The sequence below is a fragment of the Vulpes lagopus genome, chromosome 21 (genome assembly GCF_018345385.1).
Source record: "Vulpes lagopus strain Blue_001 chromosome 21, ASM1834538v1, whole genome shotgun sequence".
In the NCBI taxonomy this organism is placed as follows: domain Eukaryota; kingdom Metazoa; phylum Chordata; class Mammalia; order Carnivora; family Canidae; genus Vulpes; species Vulpes lagopus.
Genome location: NC_054844.1, coordinates 39,951,570 through 39,969,979, shown reverse-complemented (window position 1 = coordinate 39,969,979; position 18,410 = coordinate 39,951,570). Strand labels below are relative to the sequence as shown.

At 60.0% G+C, this 18,410-nt stretch overlaps 1 protein-coding gene across 3 annotated transcripts; it reads right to left on the bottom strand.

Moving 5' to 3' along the window:
- Positions 1 to 145: 145 nt before the first annotated feature.
- Positions 146 to 13,782, bottom strand: CACNB3 (calcium voltage-gated channel auxiliary subunit beta 3). Of its 3 annotated transcripts, none has more exons than XM_041736239.1 (13): positions 13,375 to 13,782; positions 5,303 to 5,425; positions 4,963 to 5,085; positions 4,395 to 4,510; positions 4,068 to 4,132; positions 3,822 to 3,841; positions 3,533 to 3,613; positions 3,273 to 3,331; positions 2,998 to 3,107; positions 2,544 to 2,695; positions 2,247 to 2,342; positions 1,970 to 2,119; positions 146 to 1,525 (listed from the first exon to the last, which is right to left on the bottom strand). In XM_041736239.1, the coding sequence occupies exons 1-13, from the start codon at positions 13,378 to 13,380 to the stop codon at positions 1,211 to 1,213; spliced, it is 1,416 nt and encodes a 471-aa protein (XP_041592173.1). In that variant the 5' UTR covers positions 13,381 to 13,782; the 3' UTR covers positions 146 to 1,210. The 3 variants fall into 3 exon arrangements, with proteins under 3 accessions (XP_041592173.1, XP_041592172.1, XP_041592171.1); XM_041736238.1 differs by lacking the exon at positions 13,375 to 13,782 and adding an exon at positions 12,359 to 12,577; XM_041736237.1 differs by lacking the exon at positions 13,375 to 13,782 and adding an exon at positions 9,051 to 9,454.
- Between the last annotated feature and the right edge of the window lie 4,628 nt (positions 13,783 to 18,410).

The following is an 18,410-nucleotide window of genomic DNA, read 5'->3' as shown; positions in this document are numbered from 1 at the left end:
CTCCCCCAGCTCTGTCCTTGTTCCCATCCCAGTCAGTGACTCCTCCATGAGAGAGAGGGCCAGGATACTTGTTTCCTTCAGGCTTGGACTGCCCAGTGACACACTTGGTCACCTGAGCCAGCACACACAGAACAGGAGCCTGCAGGACTGTGCATGGTGTTTATTAGTGATGACAGTGAGGTGGGGGTCTTGTGGAACATGCTCTGTAGGTCACACACTAGAGCCATAAGGCAAGGGTAGTCGGGTAGACAGGGCCTTTGGGGGCTGTCCACTGCGTCCTCTCTCTCCCCATCTAACCCTAACTTAACAAGCAGCAGTTTATGAATCAGCGAATAAAGTTGGGCCCATGTGCCCCGGGAGGCATGAGGGCCAAGAACAGATATGACTGGATGCAAGAGCGAAAGAATGAGGGGGGCAAGGAGGCCCCCGAAGCTGTTCCATATGTTCTCTGCTATACACGCCCTCCCTTCCCAAACCCCCAATCCAGGTTGGCTCCTGTCAGCCGTTTGGCTTGACCATGCTCCTGTCTCTGGCGCTGTCAGGTGTTAAGAAGCTTCCCCAGTAGGTGAAGAGAACCGTTTGGGAGCTTCAGCTGCGAGGCCTTTGGCCCCAGCCTAGCCTGCCTGCTGCTCCAGCCTCGTGTGTGGATGCCCCACCCCAGCTGATGGACAGGAGTGTCACCCTGTTGGGCTTTGATTGTCTCGTTTCTAACGTGTGGCAGTGAGGTGAGTGGCGGACCTCGAACCCCAAAGCACAACCCCCAAGTCCCTTGACTGTTAGGACTTGTGCCTGCTCGGGGACCTTGCTTCTTCCTCGTGCCATGCTGCCCGCACCCCCACCCTCTTGTCACTCTGAGGGGGCATCCCTTCCCTGAGTCTGGTGGGAAGGCCCCTGGCGAAGGGGTTCCTGGCCTGAGGGCACTGCCCGGTGGGGCAGCTTCTTGTGCAGGAGAGGAAGGTGCCAGGGGTGCAGCACACACAGCTAGTACCTGGAATGGGAGCCTAGGGGGTTCACTGTGCCCAGGAGGTAAGGGGGCTCCCTGCTTCTCCCAGAACCTTGGGACTACAGGCAGCCCTGGAGCTGGGGCTGGGCAGGGGTTGTGGGGGCTGAGCCTAGTGCCAGCCTAATGCCAGTCTAACTCCAACCTGCCTGGAGTGGGCACCCCAGCCAGCTGTGCCTGCGCCTGCCAGGGTAGGGCAGCAGGAGGCCATCAGTAGCTATCCTTGGGCCAGGGCCGGTTGCGCTGCCAGTTCCGGTCATTGTGGTTGTGCTCCGAGTCCTGGGCTAGGAGCCGGTCTTGGGGGTCGTGCCCGTTAGCACTAGGCAGCCCCGAGGTGTGTTGGCGGTGAGGCTGGTACAGATCCTGGTAGGCGTCTGCATAGTCCTCCTCCAGGTGGCGGGAGCTACGCTGTGAAGACCCTGTCCAGGCTTGGCGGGAGCTCTCGCTGGCCTCATCTGAGGGCATTAGGCTGTCCCGCTCCAGGGGGGAGTGCTCCTCGCCACGTTCCCCCAGCAGCTGCTGGTTCTGGGGACAACACAACAGCTCTAAGTAGACAGGGCCAACCTCGCCTTGGCCTCCCTCCCCTCCCTGGTGTGTGTGTGTTGGGGTGGGGGCAATTCTTCCCCCCTCATTTCTCAGTTCCTGGATACAGGAGATGGTGCAAGGAGGGAGAAGCATCTTCCACTTGAGACTTGGAAAACTGGAGCTTTGGACTCCTGCAAAATTCAGGCTCTGCCTTCAAGACAGACTAAAACAAAGAGTGAGCCCAGAAAAGTAACCTGAGATTACCCATCTCATTGATTTCCTCCCCCTCTCATCAGGAAGTTCTATGCCCATCTGCCCTAGCTCTGTACAGCACAGCTGAGATCTGCAATCCTTCGGCCTTCGAGCTGGAGGCCAAGGGCAGTCCCCTGGGCCAGGAGGGGGCAGTGCTTTGGCTGGCTTAGCCTGAGAACTGGAGATGGGTACCTGAAGTCCAGGGATGGCGCTGGGAGGGCCCAGAAGTCCAGGGCCAGGGGCTGGGTGGTGGGTGGCCCTCCAGTAAACCTCTAGGTACTCAGCCAGGTGCTCACAGGCATCCTCCAGCTGATTCTCATCCAGAATCACATCAAATGACTCCTAGGGAGGAAAGGAAAAGGGGAAAGATTGGCTTCCTCTCAGTAGCAGCACCCCCCTCCATCTCCATCACTCCCCCAGCCCTGGAAAAGCAAGAGCGGGCACAGCAGTAGCTGATCCAGGCACTCACCGGTGGGCACTGAACCAGCTTATCATATGCCATCATCTGTACAGTCAGGTGCTTCATCTGTGACTTCCCCCGGGAGCGGATGAGGCGCTGGAGGACCTGAGGGGAAAGGGCAGAGCTGGGCCTAGAAAGAACCGGGCATGTCCCCCGCTTGGGATATGGTGTCAGTAGCCAGTGAGGATGACAGAGGGGCAGCAGGAAAAGGGAACTCAGGACCCCTGGGGCAGGGACCAAGTAGAGTTGTACCGCCTCATGGGAGGGCAGCCCTGTGGGCCTCCTCCGCCACCACCGTTGATGTACCTTTGGTGAGGATACTTTGACAAAGACGATGATGGGGGCCAGCGAGGTCTTGGCCAGCTGTGCCGGGTGGTTGATGGTGTCAGCATCTAGCACTACCAGCTGCAGGGATTTGGCCAGCTCGAATATGCGCTCAATCTCACTCTGTACTTCCGCTGTGGAGGGGGCAAGCAAGCGAGCCGTGATGCTCACCTTGGGGCTCCTCCTACTTCTTACTCCAGCGGGGCTGTGGGCACTCCCAGATGGTAGATGGGAAGGAATTGGAGGGAGAGGGTATTCCTCAAGGCCCGGGCAAGCAGAGAGACCGGGAGCTGGGGTGGCTGCGGTGGTTCTTGCCGGTGCTGGGGCAGGTAGAGGAGCTGGACAGGACTGCAAGGTGCCAGGGAAGAGAAAGGTAGGAGGAAGGGTCTCACTAACGCTTGAGTGGGCCGAGAAGCAGGAGACCGGGACTTCTCACCAATGCTGGAGCGAGCGGAGGAGCGCTCAATGATGGTCCTCTTGCCGGGGTTGTTGAGCACAGATCGCTTTGCCAACGAGAGGTCAGCGGTGACTCGGGTGATGGAGATCCTGGGTGGGGGCGGGAATCACAGCCCACCTCTAAATTTCAAGCCTTAGGCCTCTCCTTACCCAGGTCCCACTAGCTTTCTCTTTGGAAAAGTCCTCGCTACAGGCATCTGGAGGGAGATGGTGATCTCCCTGGTTCTCATGCCACCTGGGGCCAGAGCCGCTTACCTGCCATCAAACCTATGTTTGAGGAAGTCGAAGAGAGCCTTCTGCATCATGTCTGTGACCTGGGGAGGTGGAGGGGAGGAGGGCGGGTTAGGGCTAAGGCATGGGACTGACCAAGCGTCCTCATGGAGGGAGGCGGCATCCCTAGGCACGGCCCTGAGGCCTGCCCCCTCCGCGCCCAGAACTCCTGTGGGGGGACACCCCCTCCCACTGCCCCTGCCCCAGTTAGAAGCAACTCTTTGAGGTCAGGGACCTTCTCTCACCTCGTAACCTTTCAGAGAGGGTCCCACCAGCACCACAGGCCGCATGGAGGGCACCACATCATAGGGGGGAACATGCTCTGCCTGCAGAATTGACCTGAGGTCAGGCAAAACCGTGGGGCCCTGTCACCTGTCCTATGCCTGACTGGTGTGGGGCAGATTCAGAAGTTCTGGGCTCCCTCCCTTCTCTGTTCTCCTGCCTTTCCAACAGTGATGGCCCAGAAGCCTGTCCCCACAGCAGTGAGTCATGAGCCATGAGCCCCCCCCAGCCCAGGTCCCTTCCTTGACTCACCTGCTTTTGCTTCTGCTTGGCTTTTTGGAAAAGGAAATAAAAGATTAAAGTTGGTGAAGGGGGAAAAGCCCTGGGCACACGGTATTCCCTTCCCCAGGGGAGACACTGGGTTTCTCGGAGCTCTTTTGGTCCCTCCGCCAACCCCTTCCCACAAGGCTCACCTCACAGGAACAAGCCCTCGCCCCCTGTGTCTTAGTTACCCACCCCCCCAAGACGGGCAGGGCGGGGGGGGGGGGGGTAGGCTACCTAGCGATGGAGGGGGGGAGCGGCGGTTGCCAATGTCAGTCAGGCTGGAGGGGTTCCCAGATCTCCTGAGGGCAGAGAGGGAGGTCAGTCGGCTTCTGTGTGTGTGCACATCCTGCACACCATTTAATAGTCGTAGATGTTTCCTTACATCTTAGCTAGTGAGGGAGGGGTGTGTGTGACATACATGTACTTGCGTGTGCTGGCTCCTGTGTTTGCACGGCGCTAATGTGTGCGGCTGGGTCCGAGTGTGCTTGTGGTGACGTGTACTCAGGGTGAAGTGCACGTGTTTGGGGGGTATGTTTACTGTGTCACAAACCCTGCTCTCACCTGGCCTTCTGCTCCTGCTTGAGCCGGATGCTCTCCAGGCGCTGGGGGCTGGGGATGAAGGCGATGTCCCCACCCTCTTTCACTAGCCTCCCGATCCACCAGTCATTGCTGTACTTCTGGGGGAAGGGGTGGTGAGAGGAGGCACCCAGGCCTCAGTCCCGGCTCCTCAATGTGAAGGAGGCCAGGGAGGCATTCAGAGACCTGGTCTGAGGAAGGGAGCACAAAAGGAAGGGGGCAGGAGAAGGCAACAGCAGGAAGGGCAGTCGGGGCGGAGCCACCCAAGATTTCAGTGTGAGGCATCACTATTGTCACGGGGAACCTAAGAGGCAACTCATCTGACTGCTCACTTTATGCATATGGAGACTGAGGCCCAAGCCAGGTCTCTGAAGGATGGGGGCCCTGCCGATCAGGTTTTAGATAAGGGGTGTACGGGTATGTGTTCTGGGTAAGAGTTGAGGAGTCTGGGGACTTGTTTATAGACTAACACGAAGAAAGAGGCATGTGAGCTCGGGCAGGAGCATTAGGGCAGGGATATCGGTGGCTTCTTTCTGGGGTTGGGGTTGGTCACCTCTTTAATGTGCAGAAAATCTTTGGCCTCAAAGTTGACTCCAGATCCCTGGACTGGGCACTCCTCGTCCAGTACGCCACAGTAGCTGACATTGGTCCTCACAGCAAATGCCACAGGTTTGTGCTAGGGAATTTGGCCGTCAGCACAAATGAGGGGGGCCTCCCAGCATCCCTTCTGACTTCAGTGCCCCATTAGTAGAGGGCGGAGGCCCCAACGGAACACCCAGGACACACATACTCTTGCACACTCATGAGCATCCTGCCCACTGACCCTTGGGGACTTAGGACCAACCACAAGTTTCCACCCCAGCCTGGCCTGGCCTGGCCACCCAAGTTGATACCTTGGCCCTTTCAAGCTGCTGCTGAGCCTGGCTCTCCACTTCCCGCCGGGCACTCTCCCGGTCCTCCTCCAGGGAGACGTCTGAGTCCAGGGATGGGCGGCTGGTATAGGAGTCGGCTGAACCCTGGCATGGGGGAGAGGCTGTGACCCCTGGGCTCAGGTGTGAGGGGCACCACAGAGACCCCATACCTCCGACAGCCGTGCCTCCACTAACCCTAGCCTGTCCACGTCCACATGGGCGGCTGGGCCCCAGTGGTCCCTTCCATCTCCCTGAGAAGGGCCCAGTGCCTCTGGGGCTGCAGGAAAGCCAGCCCAATCCATATGTGCTAGGATCTGGGCCCCTCCCCCCAAGCCTATTAATACTGCGGCTTTGAATAGAGCTTTCACTTTCCTCCTTCCTTTCCTCCCCTCTACCCTGGCCTCTGGGGCAGAGTGAAGGGAGATGTGCTGAAGATGATATATTGGAGATGATTCTGAATCTAAAAGACCCAGCCCTCTTGTTCCCATCAGCCTGCAAAGCAGCCTGGTCCTTATCCCTTTAAGATGCGTGGCAGGAGTACAGTCAGCTGGGAACAGTCAAGAGACGCTGGTTGGCATGGCACTGGTCCTGAGTGTCAGGATAGAGCCATCCACACCCCCTTAGAGCGCATCTCCCCCCAGTGCCTACCCTTGCAGGGTGAAGAGGAGGACAGAGAGCTGCCAACTCCTGGAAGTCACTTCCTCTCCACTCTCCCCACCCCCACTTTCTTTGCTCTCACACCTGCTGGGGCAACTGGCCAGGTGTGGGCAGCAAACAAGACACAGACTGAGAAGGCAACACAAAGCTGTCTCCCTGGGCCCCAGTGAGGCTCGGCCACGCCTACCATCTGGCCTACATCTCCCCAGCCCTTCCCCAAAGGGATATCAGCCCTAGAGAAAGGACCTGGCAGTTCCAGGCAACCCAGCCGAGGACCCTGCGGATGTAGGGACATGTAGGGACAGGGTCTTTGGCAACCTGAGCCAGGAGAGTCTCCGAGTCCTGCCCACAGGACAGGACTTTGGGCAGGGGGGGGACATTTGGAGGGCTGCGGAGCTCACCGTGAGGGAGACCCTGCGGGGGACGCACAAATGAGCAAGGGAAGCTGGACCTCAGGACGGGAGGGTAGAAGTCAGGATGCCTTGGGGAAAGGGAATCTTTTGTTTTCTGCCTCAGTTTCCCCTTTATGATCAGAAGCCTGAAGAGGTACCTCCATCAGTTCTGAGGCGCAGGCGGCAGAGAGAAGATCGGAGTCTAGATGAGGGGTCCACGTGGGAGTGTGTTGTGCGTGTGTAGGGAAGGGGTTTTAGAATATCCTCCGACTGAGGAACATTCCTTCCAGCTCACCGTGCATGACCACTCACGGAAGGCAGCTGGAGCCAGACTCGCAGGAGGGAACACAAGCTCACATATCCCAGGCCCTGTGCCCCAGCCCCACCGGCAGCAGGAGCGCCTGTCAGCTTGGTGTTAACCCTGGGGCCTGGAGCCTAAGCTAAGACAATGTCTGTGGTAGACGGAAGGCATGAAGGTAGCACAAAGGGGGAAAGTCTTTCGTTTCACAGAGGAGTAGAGTCAGCCCGCTAGTCCCCATCTCCTGAGAACAAAATAAGGCTGGCTTGACAGCAGGGTCAAGAGCCGCTGAGCCCTGGGAAGAACCTCTGGCCTGTCGCTGGAGCGGGGGACCTCCTTTCAGGGGTCGAGCCATGGCAGATGGCTGTCTGAAGTGAACGGGCCAACGGGAAGGAGGCAAGAGAAGGCGGGATGACCACTCACGTTGATAAATACCTACCAGATGCCTCCTAGATGTCCAGGCCTATGCCTGAGGAGGGGTCTGACCTTGACCCTCTGCTCCACACTCTCCGTCTAATTTAGTAATCTTAATGTCCCTGCCTGGGGCTTCTGGGTCACCTGGCCTCTCACCTCAGGACGGAAATGACAGGATCTTCCCCCTAAAGGTTTAATGGGTTGTGCTCGGAATGGAACCCCCTCTCCATTATCCCCAAGTCCCCAGAGCTCAGCCATCTCTCATGCTCTGGTATCACCTGGGAGGCCAGGGCTGCCCTGCCAAGTGCGCTCTGGGGTCTTGCCTCCCTCACCCCCTGTTATGCCAAAACAGCCAGAGGCTCAGTACTTCTGGAGCTGCCAGGAGTTGGCACGGTGCCCTGGTGGTGCCCCCCTTGCCTGGTGAGTGTGTGGGCAGGCTGCAGCTCCACTCTTGCCTGGCACGGGGGAAGGAGAGGAGGGAGATGAGCCGGTGGATTTATTTAGAGCCTGATCTCCCTCCTACTGCTTCAGAGGGGGCCTCAGGGAGAGCAAGGAGCCAGGCAAGAGAAAGGGAAGTGGGGGAGGGTGATCCAGGAACCAGTGAGGGGTCCGGAGCCCGACGAGGGGGCAGCAGGCTGCCCCGGCACCATCCCCATGTCAGTCTTTACCTTGCAACAGCCCTCGCCTTCTCACCGGGGATGGGAAGAACATTCTAGGGCCCTCCCATCCCCTCAGAGAGGCTCATTCTCAAGCTCACCTTGGCACCCTGGGCCGTGCCAGCTGTCCCTTCAACTGTCAGAAAGAGGTGTCCACCAGAGCCTTGCAAATCATCTGCTCTAGCTGCAATGTAATTAGCCCCAGAGGCCCAATGGGGAATTGGGCCCAGCAGGAGCCCAGTCCCAGAAAAGGACGGAGAGCTGCCCACTCGGAACCCCAGAACTCCTGTACCCTGGGCTTGGCAAGAGTCTGAAAAAAACGCAAATACTCCCCTTTTGACCAGAGCGCTCTACCCTCCACACCTATCAGGGAGGCTTCCAGGCCACCTAGTGGTCCTCTCCAGAGGAGGCCTTCATGCAGGATATTTGAGACAAGGGACCCAGAAGCTGCTCCCCATCCTTGCCCCATCTTTCCAGGCACTTTCCCTGCTCTCTGAGCTCCGGGAATCACTGCCTAATGAGCTGATTTGTCTCAGTGGGTCAGGAGATAAAAGCAAAGAGGAGAATTAAATATTTATCAGTTGCCTGGTTCTGGGAGGCAGCGCTTCCTCTCCATCCCCAGGCCCTGGGCCCTCTGGCCTCAGCCCCAGGCCCTCCACGCTGAGCAGCAGCTGGGAGCCCACTGCTCTGAGGATGCCTCGGCAGGAGGCGGGGAACGCATGGGGCTTAGTCAGCTGGCCCACCCATGTGCTGGGTGCCTAGCTGCCAGCCTGCCGGAGGAGCTGGGCCAGCCAGGGCGAGGAGGCAAGGCAGTGCCCGCGGGCAACCGGGGGAATAATGGAGGGCCCCAAGTTTACGATCCTTCTGGGGCTGGTTCCTGACTCTCGGAATTGTCCTTTACTTGAAGCACAGGAGGTCTGAGCTGTCGCCCCCCTAGAGAGAGACAGAGAGCCCGGCCTCTCGGTACTGCTGGGTTCGGCCCGGCCAGCCCCCTTGGGGAGCTCCGGGCGCTGCGCCGGCCTCGCCGCGGCCTCCCGCCCTCAGTCCTCCTCCACCCCTCGGTCCTGGGCGCCCGAGCCACCTGCTTGCGCCTTGCCCCCTCGCTCCCCCCGCCGGGCACACACCCCGTGCCCCTTGCTCTGGGCTGGGGCCCTGGCAAGCCCTCGGCAGCAAGAGCGTCCCCCTCTCTCCAGGAGCGCCCCCTGCACGCCCTGCCCCTGCCCTGGGGCGTTTTTCGAAGTCCTGACGGGGGGAAGGGTCCGAGGCAGAAGAGGAGTCGCCCCAACTCCCGCCCCCCGACCGTGGGCACTCACCGCCTCCGAGTCCTCAAACCCGGGCACGTAGGAGTCGTCATACATGGGGGAGTCCGGGCGGGGGGAGCCCGAGCAGGGGCGAGGACAGCGGGCCGCGCCCGAGGTGCCACCGAGCCCCGCAGCCCTGCGGGCGGCGGCGGAGCGAGAGCGCGACGGAGGGAGCGAGCCGCGAAGACCAGCTGCTCGGAGCTCCGCTCGCCGCTCCCCTCCCCACCCCCCGAGCCCTGCCGGTCCCACCCCGAGCGCGGCCGGGGAGCTGGCGCCGGCTCCCACAACAATAGTGCCCGCCCACCTGACCCCCTCCCCGGAGCGCGCGGCGGGGGGCGCGGGGCGCGGGGCGCGGGGCGCCGCGGGGCCCGCGGCCGGCGGGGCGAGGGCGGCGGGCGGGGCCGGGGGAAGGTGGGTCCCCGGGCACCTACGGGGCACCGGGGCGGCGGGGAGGAAGGGGAGGAGAGACTGCGGGCGGGGCGGACCCAGGCTCGGAGGAGGCGGGGCGAGGAGGGATGCGGAGACAGGGACGCTCGGCAACCCAGGAAATACTCCGCCGGGAAACAAAGGGCTGGCGCGGGGGAGGGGAGCAGGGGAGGGGGCGCCCGCGCCGGGGACGCGGGGGGGCGGGTGGCGGAGGAGGAGGGGTCGAGGCCGGGGGAGGGAGGGGGAGACAGGAAACTGGGGAGACCGGGGGAGCGCGGGGGCGGGGGACGGGCGGCGGACGGGGGAGGGGCCCCAGGTGACAGGGCGGCCGGCCTGGGCCCTGGCGGCCCCGAGACTCCGAGGGCACACCCCGCGATGGCACTGGGGAGGGACGGGCTTGGCGACCCCAGGCCACTGCCGTGAAAGTGGCCCCGGCCCGGACAGGTGCTCGGCCCCCTCCTTGCTGGGACCCTGCAGCCAAGGACCAGGTCGCCCACCCCGCGCAAAGGGCGAGGCTTTGGGTCCGGCCGCCCCACACCTGTTGCGCGAGCAGATTCCCTCCTAGTCTGGCCAGGATGGGGGTTCCCTTCCTCCCTTCCTCGCCAAGGACTGTGCCAGGCATTGCCAAGGCATCCGTGGGAACTGGGAGAGGGAGGGGCTGTTTTAGGGGAGCCTGAAGGGAGGAGGGAAGAACCCGGAGGGTGGAGGTAGGGGGACTGTGGGAGCAGTGACAGAAGGTGGGACCCCGGCCGCCTTGGGGTTGAGAGCGGGAAGGAAGGGCAAGATGACCCGATCACTAGTGTCAGGCCAGATTCCCTCCTTAGAGAAAGGATGGGGGTGGGGTGCCCGGATCCTGGTTGGAGCCTCAGTACCGCGCTGTACCAGGCAGTCTCCTTCCAGGGAGCACTGAGATGTGGGGTTAGAGACCGAGCAGCAGCCCTTATCAGGAATAAACTTCCCCAAAGATCCACCCATTTGAGCTCCCTCCTTTCTCCCATCTCCTGAGCAACACTGTTCCTCTGAATGTTGATTACCCACCTGCCGCACTCCCCCGCCAGAGGAGGAGGTGAGACAGAAAGAGGGTTCCACTTGGAGCCCCTCTGAGCTCAGGCCTTCTCCACTCCCAGTTTCTCACACCCAGGAGAGTGAATGGGGAATCTGCTCCTCATCGCTTTACCTTCCTGAGCTACAGGGGGAGTCAGGAGACCAAAGTGCACGCGGCTGGAGGAGCTCTATGGGAGAAGCCCAGCGCTCGGGAGAGAGGAAGACCACCCAACCCAGCTGGCTTCCCCCTTTATGTCACTTGTTCATGTTCCATTGACAAGCGAGAAGGAGAGAAGGGGCCTAACCTTAAGACCGGCTTTAGTCTGTCTACCCCTGTGAGTGGTGCAGCCCAGCTCTGCTTATCATCTTCCTCCTGCTGCATTTGGCACAACTTTGTGGGAGCCCTAGGCCGGGCAGGCGCCTGGCAAGCGCCTGGCAAGCGCCTGGCAAGCAGGGCCGAGGGAGGCGGTCGGCTTTCACGGTGCCCTCCCTGAGTCCGGCACCATTTGGGGGGTGGTTACACACTGGCTTCCTTGGTAGCCTTGGCTCCCAGACACTGTTCTCTTCACTTTCGTGCCCTCTTCCAGTTCCTTAGAATTCCTCTGATCCTCCTCTGTTATTCCCTGCCACTTCGGGTCCTTCTGTTTTTCCAGAAGGGCAGAAAAGAGGCAAGAGGTGTGACAGAATAAGGCCTTCAGGGCGCTCTCTCCTGGAAGATGATTCCAGGGAAGACAGCTGCCGAGGCATCTGCTTCTCTTCCCATCCCTGGATCTACTCTCCTGGTCTCTCCTTTGGGGACTCTTTCCACCACCGCGGGGGCCTAAGGATGGTAGCGACACGGTGGCTCTGCCATCAGCTTCACTCCTTCCTCACACACCTTGTTATCTTCGTCCCCGTCTGGGACAGTAGTGTCCTAGTCTGCTTCTGAAGCCTGAGTTGCCATGCCAACCGCCCCCAGAGGATGGGTTCAAGGTTTTCAACCCCGGATCCATCCCTTGGGTCTTGCAGGAGCCTCAGAGCTGCTGTCTTTCCCTTATCTCAGTGTCGCTACTCAGTGCCCCCTTCCATTTCTCATCTCACCCACACCTGCCTGCTCCAGTTCCCCTGCCAACTTCCTGTCCTGAAACCAGCCACACGCCCGGCAACATCCGCGGCCCCAACCCCTTTTCTTTTCCATGGCTGAGCATAAGGTGAGAGAGCGAGGGCACAAAACGGATTCGAGGAGAGGATTCCTGCTCTCCTCGTTCTGGGTGTTAGACTGGCAGCTGGCCAGTACCCAAGGCATGGAAGCAGGACATGGGGGGCGCGGAGAGGGGGGGAGCCTGAATAACCAACCAGGTTTGGGAGTTGGAGTTCTTGGGAGCCTCCAGAAGACATTCCAGCTTCTCCTAGAAGTGCACAGGAAGCTGGACAGATCCTAATCCCTCTACAGTGAATGGGGAAACTGAGTCAGGAGCCAGTCCTGAGAAGTCCTTTTCCCCAGCAGTCTTTAAGATCAGCACCAGGCCAACCACCCGCAGCACTCCAGCTGCTAGGCTGCCCTCAGGGAGCCTAGAGAGGAGCACCAGGGGGTTAGTGGAGGCTTCTCCTCTCCGTCTTTTCATCTAAGCCCCTTACCTGGCTCCCCAGGCAGTCCTCCCCTCCCCTCCCCTCCCCTCCCAATCCCAGTGCTCCGAAGCCGCCAGCCCTGGTCGCTCCCTCCCTTCCTGCCCACCCCGTCCACCCTCGGCCTCACCTCCTGCATCTTCCCCCCTCCCCATCACTGCCGTCTCCTCCAGGTGCGGGCCCTCTTCCTAGCTTGGAGCGGGGCGCCCCTCCCACCCACTGGGGAGGGGTCCCCCCGCGTTTACCTCATTCAGCAGGAAGGTTGCACTGGAGTCAGAAAAAGACATAGACCGGGCTAGCGGCCGGCCCCCCTCCCCCGGGCCCGGGGCTCCGAGGCGGGAGCAGGACCGGCCGCCGCTCCGCACGCCGGCTCCCGCCTGCGCGCCCGGCCTCGCCCCACGCCCGCCCGGCTCGCCGCCGGCTCGCGTCCCTCTCCCGGGCTCCCTCCCCCTTCCCTCCTCCTTCCCTCCCTCTCCCTCCCTCTCCCTCCCTTCCTCGCCGCCTCTGTCACTGCCTCTCCCGTCGCCTTTCAGCCCCGCTCTCTCCGTTTCCGCCTCTTCTTCCTCCAGTCCAGGTCCGCGTCCTCTGTCTGTCTGCGCGCCTCCCACTGTCCTTCCATCCGCACGTCTCGCCTCCCCTCCCTCCTCAAGCCCCCCCCCCCCGACGAGGCGGGGACCCCGAGCTCCCACCGCCGCGGCCACGAGGGCCGCCCGGGCTCCGGGGCTCTAGGCGGAGGCTCCGGTCCGCGCGGGCCCCTGCGCCGTGCGCCCCGGGAGCCGGGCGGCGGCGCTCGACCCCGAGCCCCGCAGGGAGAAGGATCGGGGGGAGCAGCGCCCGTGCGCGGCGAGGCGCCCCCTCCGTCCCGGGGAAGCCGCGCGGCCGCCGACCCCCACCCGGGCCCCGTGGCCGCAGCGCGCGCGCCCGCCCCGGCGCCTCCACGGTGTCTCCTCGGTCCCGGCTGCGGCTCGCGGGGTCCGACCGGCTGCAGCGCCCCCTAGGCTCCCTCCAGGCGGCGGCGCCCGCGGGGGTCCGGGCCGGGGGCGGGCTGGGGCTGGGGCCGGGCGGCCAGCAGGAGGCGCTGCCCTGGCCGGAGCCGCGGGGACCCAGCCCCCCACGGACGCCGGGGCGAGCCCCGCTGCTCTCCTGGCCCAGCACTGCGGTCCCCCCTCCGCCCCGCCGTGCGGGCTCCAGCCTGGACTCGGTCTCCACCCCCTTGGGGTTCCTTTGAGACACTCGGCTCCCCTGGGGCCTTGGCTCCTACCTCCATGCGCGTCTCCAGGGGCGCCCCCGGCGAGCCTGGCCTGGGCCGCGGGGAGTACAGCTGCTCCGGTCGGTACCCCCTCCGTCCCCTCCGGCGGGCACGTCAAACAGGACAGGCCCAAGTTCTGGCGGGGGAAGGGGGAGCGGGGGTGTAGCCCCAGCCAGCGCTCTCCCTGCACCCGTCTAAGCGGATCAGCCTCTCATTGGTCCCTCCACACCCCCAATGCACCCAGGCTGGACTCTTCTGTACCAAAGACCGGCTCGAAAGGGGAGGGGGCGGCGAACCCCTGGAGGAGACCCACGCACCCTGATGCTGAGTGGCGGGCGTCCCTAACTTCCCCTCACACCAGTTAGAACTCGTCCCCTTCGGATGGAGGGGCTCTACCTTCCTCCTCAGCCCTTCCCTTGACTCTCTTCCCCTGGGGGCTCCTGGAAGCCCTCCCCCAATCCTCCCATCCCCCCAGGGATCTTGGAAGAGTTCCTTCCCTCTCTGTTCAGCTGACCGTCCACCTGCCCCCATTCCAGAGGGAGCTAAACAGGGGAGAACCAATTTCTCCTCTCTCCGCCCCTAGCTCCTCCTCAGGCTGGACTTAACCTGGAAAGTGCTTTGCAGGGCGCCGCCTCCCCTCCCTCTGTGGTCTAGTCCAGTGGGTGCAAGGATCTCGGACCCCCCACCTACCCCCAAGTTACTCAGCTTCAGCTTTTCAGAGGAGATAAAGAGGTTGTGTGTGTGTGTTATTAAAGTGTGCATGGAGGTTTTTATAGGTTTTGTTTTTGGGCTTTAATAGAGGGAGCAGAGAGCTTTGCTTTTCATTTGGCAGTGAGACCTGGAGGGAGAGCGAGCCCCCAGCACACACACACCCCTGCTGACCACAGCTAATGGACTGGCTCCTCTGGGCCTTGGGGCATCTTAAGTTTCCATATGGGGAGGAGGGGTGGGGGTGCTGGCCAAGGCAAGCAATTGTCCCTGGCTTCCCCATTCCCCCCCCCTTCCTCCCTCCACCCTCCCAGAACCTACTGCCTAGAACACCATCTCTCTCTCCACCCCTTATTTTAAAATAGAAATATCAATGGCTTCTCTCTGAGCCTATCAGAGGGACTCTGGGGTGCATCGGGCCAGCTCTGCACTCTTCACTTTTTCTTGTTTTCATTCCAGCTGCCCGACCACACCCCTCTCCCTTCTGCCACAGGGAGAAGATAGGAACCTCAGAGCTAGAGCTGGGAGCCCAGCCTGCAGGCCCCCAGAACTGTCCTCTCCCCACCCGTCTGTGTGAGATGACTAGCAGGATCATCGTACTTTGGGCCCGTACTGGCCTGGCCGCACAGCCTCTTGCTCCTAGCTCTGCCGGCCTTGGGTCCCCCATCTCTGGCTCTGACCTCACAGCGTCTGGCACCTTGCTAAAGGGGGACCCTAGACCGGATGCGCTTCTGGGAGCAACTCCTGAGTTGGGCCCTTCAGGTCCTCAGCTCCCACATATGGCACATCGGGGCTTCACAGGCAGCCTTGACCCCTTCTCTCTGGGCTTAGCTCACGTATTCTGTGACTTCCAGACGCCCAGGGCCTCAGGACCTCAAGATACCTGGCAGGGCCTCCATTAACACTTTTTTTTTTTTTAAGATTTATTTATTTATTCATGAGAGACACAGAGAGAGAGGCAGAGACAGGCAGAGGGAGAAGCAGGCTCCATGCAGGGAGCCTGATGCCTACTCGATCCCGGGACTCCAGGATCATGCCCTGGGCTGAAGGCAGGCGCTAAACCACTGAGCCACTCAGGGATCCCCTCCATTAACCCTTCTGGCTAGTTTTTGTGCAGATACCTTCTGTGCCAGGGGCTCGCCCTCCTGATCTAGAGTTGGATTTCAGTTACCGCTTGCCTCCCCAGCAAGGCATAACCTGCACAACTAGACTTGGTGGCCCTGGCATTTGAAAGTCTGTGTATCATGGGGATAGCGAACAAATATCACCATCTCCATCCCTTTATATCTATTCTATTGAGACCAAAAAAAAGGTCTCCCCAGCTCTTCTGAGAAAGCTCTGTGGAGGTAGCTGCCACAGGGAATCCCCACTGCCAATTCTGTGTATTACTCTGGGGAAGTTCTTCCAACATGCAACCTCAATCCCTTTTGCTGCAACCTCTGTCTTCTTTTCTGGGTTCCATCTCTAGGTCCATGGTGATATTTGATGCGTCTAGGCACTTCTAGTCTCCAGCCCCTGACGCAGCATTTGCTATAAATATGTCTCAAGAGTTTCTTGCTGACAGTGCCCGGCAAGATTGCACCTTCTTTCCCACACTGGGCCTCTCTGGAGGGACCGAGCTCTCAGCTATGGCTTAAAGACCCAACTCTTGCCAGCTCTGGCACAGGCAGTGTGACTGCTCTGGGCATTTGGGGGTTCCTTCTGGCACCCGGGAAGGAGGGAAGGTGAGAGTGCTGAGAAGCTGGGCTCTCATTCTCTTGCTGCCCAGGCTCAGCCTGGCATGTAGTAGGTGCTTGATATGTGTTTATTTTAGTCTTCGGTCTCAGTTTCCCCTCACACTGCATGTGATTGGTGATTCCAATTTCCCAGGATGAACTGGAGTGGGGGAAGAGGTGGGGACAGGAGCAGAACTGTAGGGCTGCCCCAGGTGGAGGAAGGGTATTAGCAGCAGGATCCCTAGGGTGGCCTGGAAAGGGGGGGCCTGGCCTCCACTACACTGGCCTTCTCTCCTTCTCTTGCCAAACCCTAAATACTTTAGGACTCTGAATCACAGCACTGCTCAAGGGGCCAGCGCAAGTCCTTCCTTCACTCCCATGTGTTTACAAGCTTTGTAAACATCAGAGGTTGGCCAGGGAAGCTGGGGCTGAAGAGAGCTGGGTGGGGGTGGGAATCCCTGGGAGGTGTTCCGAGATGTTTGAGTCAGATTACTGGCCTAAGTGGTCAGGGCTCTTTGCTGGGGCGGGTGGGGGAGACTGGGGAGGAGTCCCCAAGCAGGGGCAGCTGAAACCTCCCAGGGCTTCCAAAAGTCTGGGACAAAGGGGACTCGGGGCGCCCTTTAGGAGGTGGGGCTGCTGGCGAGAGGCCTGGGGAGGGCTCTGCAGGTACCCTCCTGCTTACCCGGTTTAAGCATCTGAGCGGGGTAGCCCTGGCCACCCCGAAAGAAGCAGGGCCTGGCGCCTGCAGCCGCCCCGGGAATGAATTATTGACGAGAGCCGCCGTGTGAGCTGTGCGCAGCTGCTGCCCGTGCCCACCGCGGCCTCTGCCGGCTCCTCCCTGCTGCTTCACAGGCTCGGGGCTGCGGAAGGGGCTCAGGGAGAGGCAGGGACTGGGGGGAGGAGAGCAAGGCCTGGGGACTCAGGCCCCGGGGAGAAGCCCCTGGGCAGGGGGGAGATGGCCGGCCAAGAGCTGTGGCCTGATCCGCCAGGAATCGGGCGGGCAGAGCGAGGAGGGACGGCCACCTGGGGCTGGCTTGGGAAGTGACACTGGGAGACTGTCCCCCCAAGCGACTGTGGGCAGGCGTTGGAGGGCAGGAGTGCATCTGGGTAACCCCGAGCCAGAGGGAGTCTGGGGCCTTCTTTGACCTGGAGTCAGCACCAGTGAGGGTATTGGGTCACTGGGGGATGCTGGGGCCCAGCCCTCCGTCCCTCCCTGGGAAGTGACATCCTGCTGAGAATGGAGAATCCAGAGCTGTGGGGGGTCGGGCTGGCTCATGCCCTGCGAAGAGCATGGGACTTGGAGTCTGAAAACCAGAGGGACATCCTAATTCCATCCCTCACTAGTTGTGGGCGAACCACTTATCTCTGAAACAGAGGGAGGGGGCTTTGTTTTTTTGTTTTTTGTTTTCTACCTCTACAGCGGGGAAAGGACAGTGCTCACTTAACCTGGGGTGCTGTGAGAATCGACAGGAACAACTGTTTCATAAATGAAAATTGCTACATAAATGTTAGCTGTGGGGCGCCTGGGTGGCTCAGTGGTTGAGCGTCTGCCTTGGGCCCGGGGCATGATCCCAGGATCCTGGTTCGAGTCCCGCATCGGGCTCCTTGCAGGGAGCCTCTTCTCCCTCTGCCTGTGTCTCTGCCTCTCTCTGTGTGTCTCTCATGAATAAATAAATAAAATCTTAAAAAAAAAAAAAGTTAGTTGTTCTTGTCAGGCGGTGGACAGAACCCGTACAGAGTCATGGCCTGGGTTTTGGTCCATGCCCTGTGACCCACTCTTAGCTTTTCCACTTCTGAGGGCCAATGACTTCCCAGAGGTTACAATCAGTCCATGGTTGAGTGAGATTCAGACCCAGATCTTTCAGATTCTACATCCTGGGTTCTTTCCGTTACACTGTGTGGGCTGGATGCTTGGTTCCACTCTGACCCGTCCCTGGCTCTGGGCTGCGGGCTTCCCCTGAGCAGCCCCCGCCCGGATGCCACAGTGATTAGGACTTCATTCCTTTGTAAATTGTGTGGCCACACCCCTCTCTCCTTTAGGAATAATGCAGCCAGTACATCTCATGACCCCCCCCCAACCTCCTCACCAGACAGCATGAATAATATTATCGTCTATTTGGAATGCAGTTTAAGAAATAGTATTACAGGAGTTCTTATGTGTTGTAGAAAATAATTTTTTTTAAAAAAAGAAAAAGAAAATAAAATTACAGAGGAACAACAAGATAAAATAAATCCAAACATTATTCCCCCCACCTAGAAATTACCACCATGAATACTTTTTATGTAATCCTTCTGGATTTTTTTTTCTTAAATTTTTAAAAAAGATTTATTTATTTATTTATTTATTTATTTATTATTATCTATTATTATTATTTATTTATTTATTTATTCATGAGAGAGAGAGAGAGAGAGAGAGAAGCAGAGACATAGGCAGAGGGAGAAGGGGGCTCCCTGCAGGGAGCCCAACGTGGGAAGGGATCCCAGGACCCTGGGATCACGCCTTGAGCCAAAGGCAGATGCTCAACCACTGAACCCCCCAGGTGCCCGTCTTTAAATTTTTTTTTTAATTGAGATATAACAATTGTGTAAAATGCACAAGTATTAAATGATAACAATGACATTTTT

What these genes read in the sequence shown, in the direction of transcription:
- CACNB3 (XM_041736237.1), bottom strand. Translation starts at nt 9,095, where the DNA reads ATGTATGACGACTCCTACGTGCCCGGGTTTGAGGACTCGGAGGCG. An exon ending in ATTTTCTGCACATTAAAGAG is followed by an intron (nt 4,511 to 4,962) that starts GTGACCAACCCC and finishes CCCTTCCCCCAG; the next exon opens with AAGTACAGCAATGACTGGTG. An exon ending in CTCCGCTCGCTCCAGCATTG is followed by an intron (nt 2,696 to 2,997) that starts GTGAGAAGTCCC and finishes CCCCCTCCACAG; the next exon opens with CGGAAGTACAGAGTGAGATT.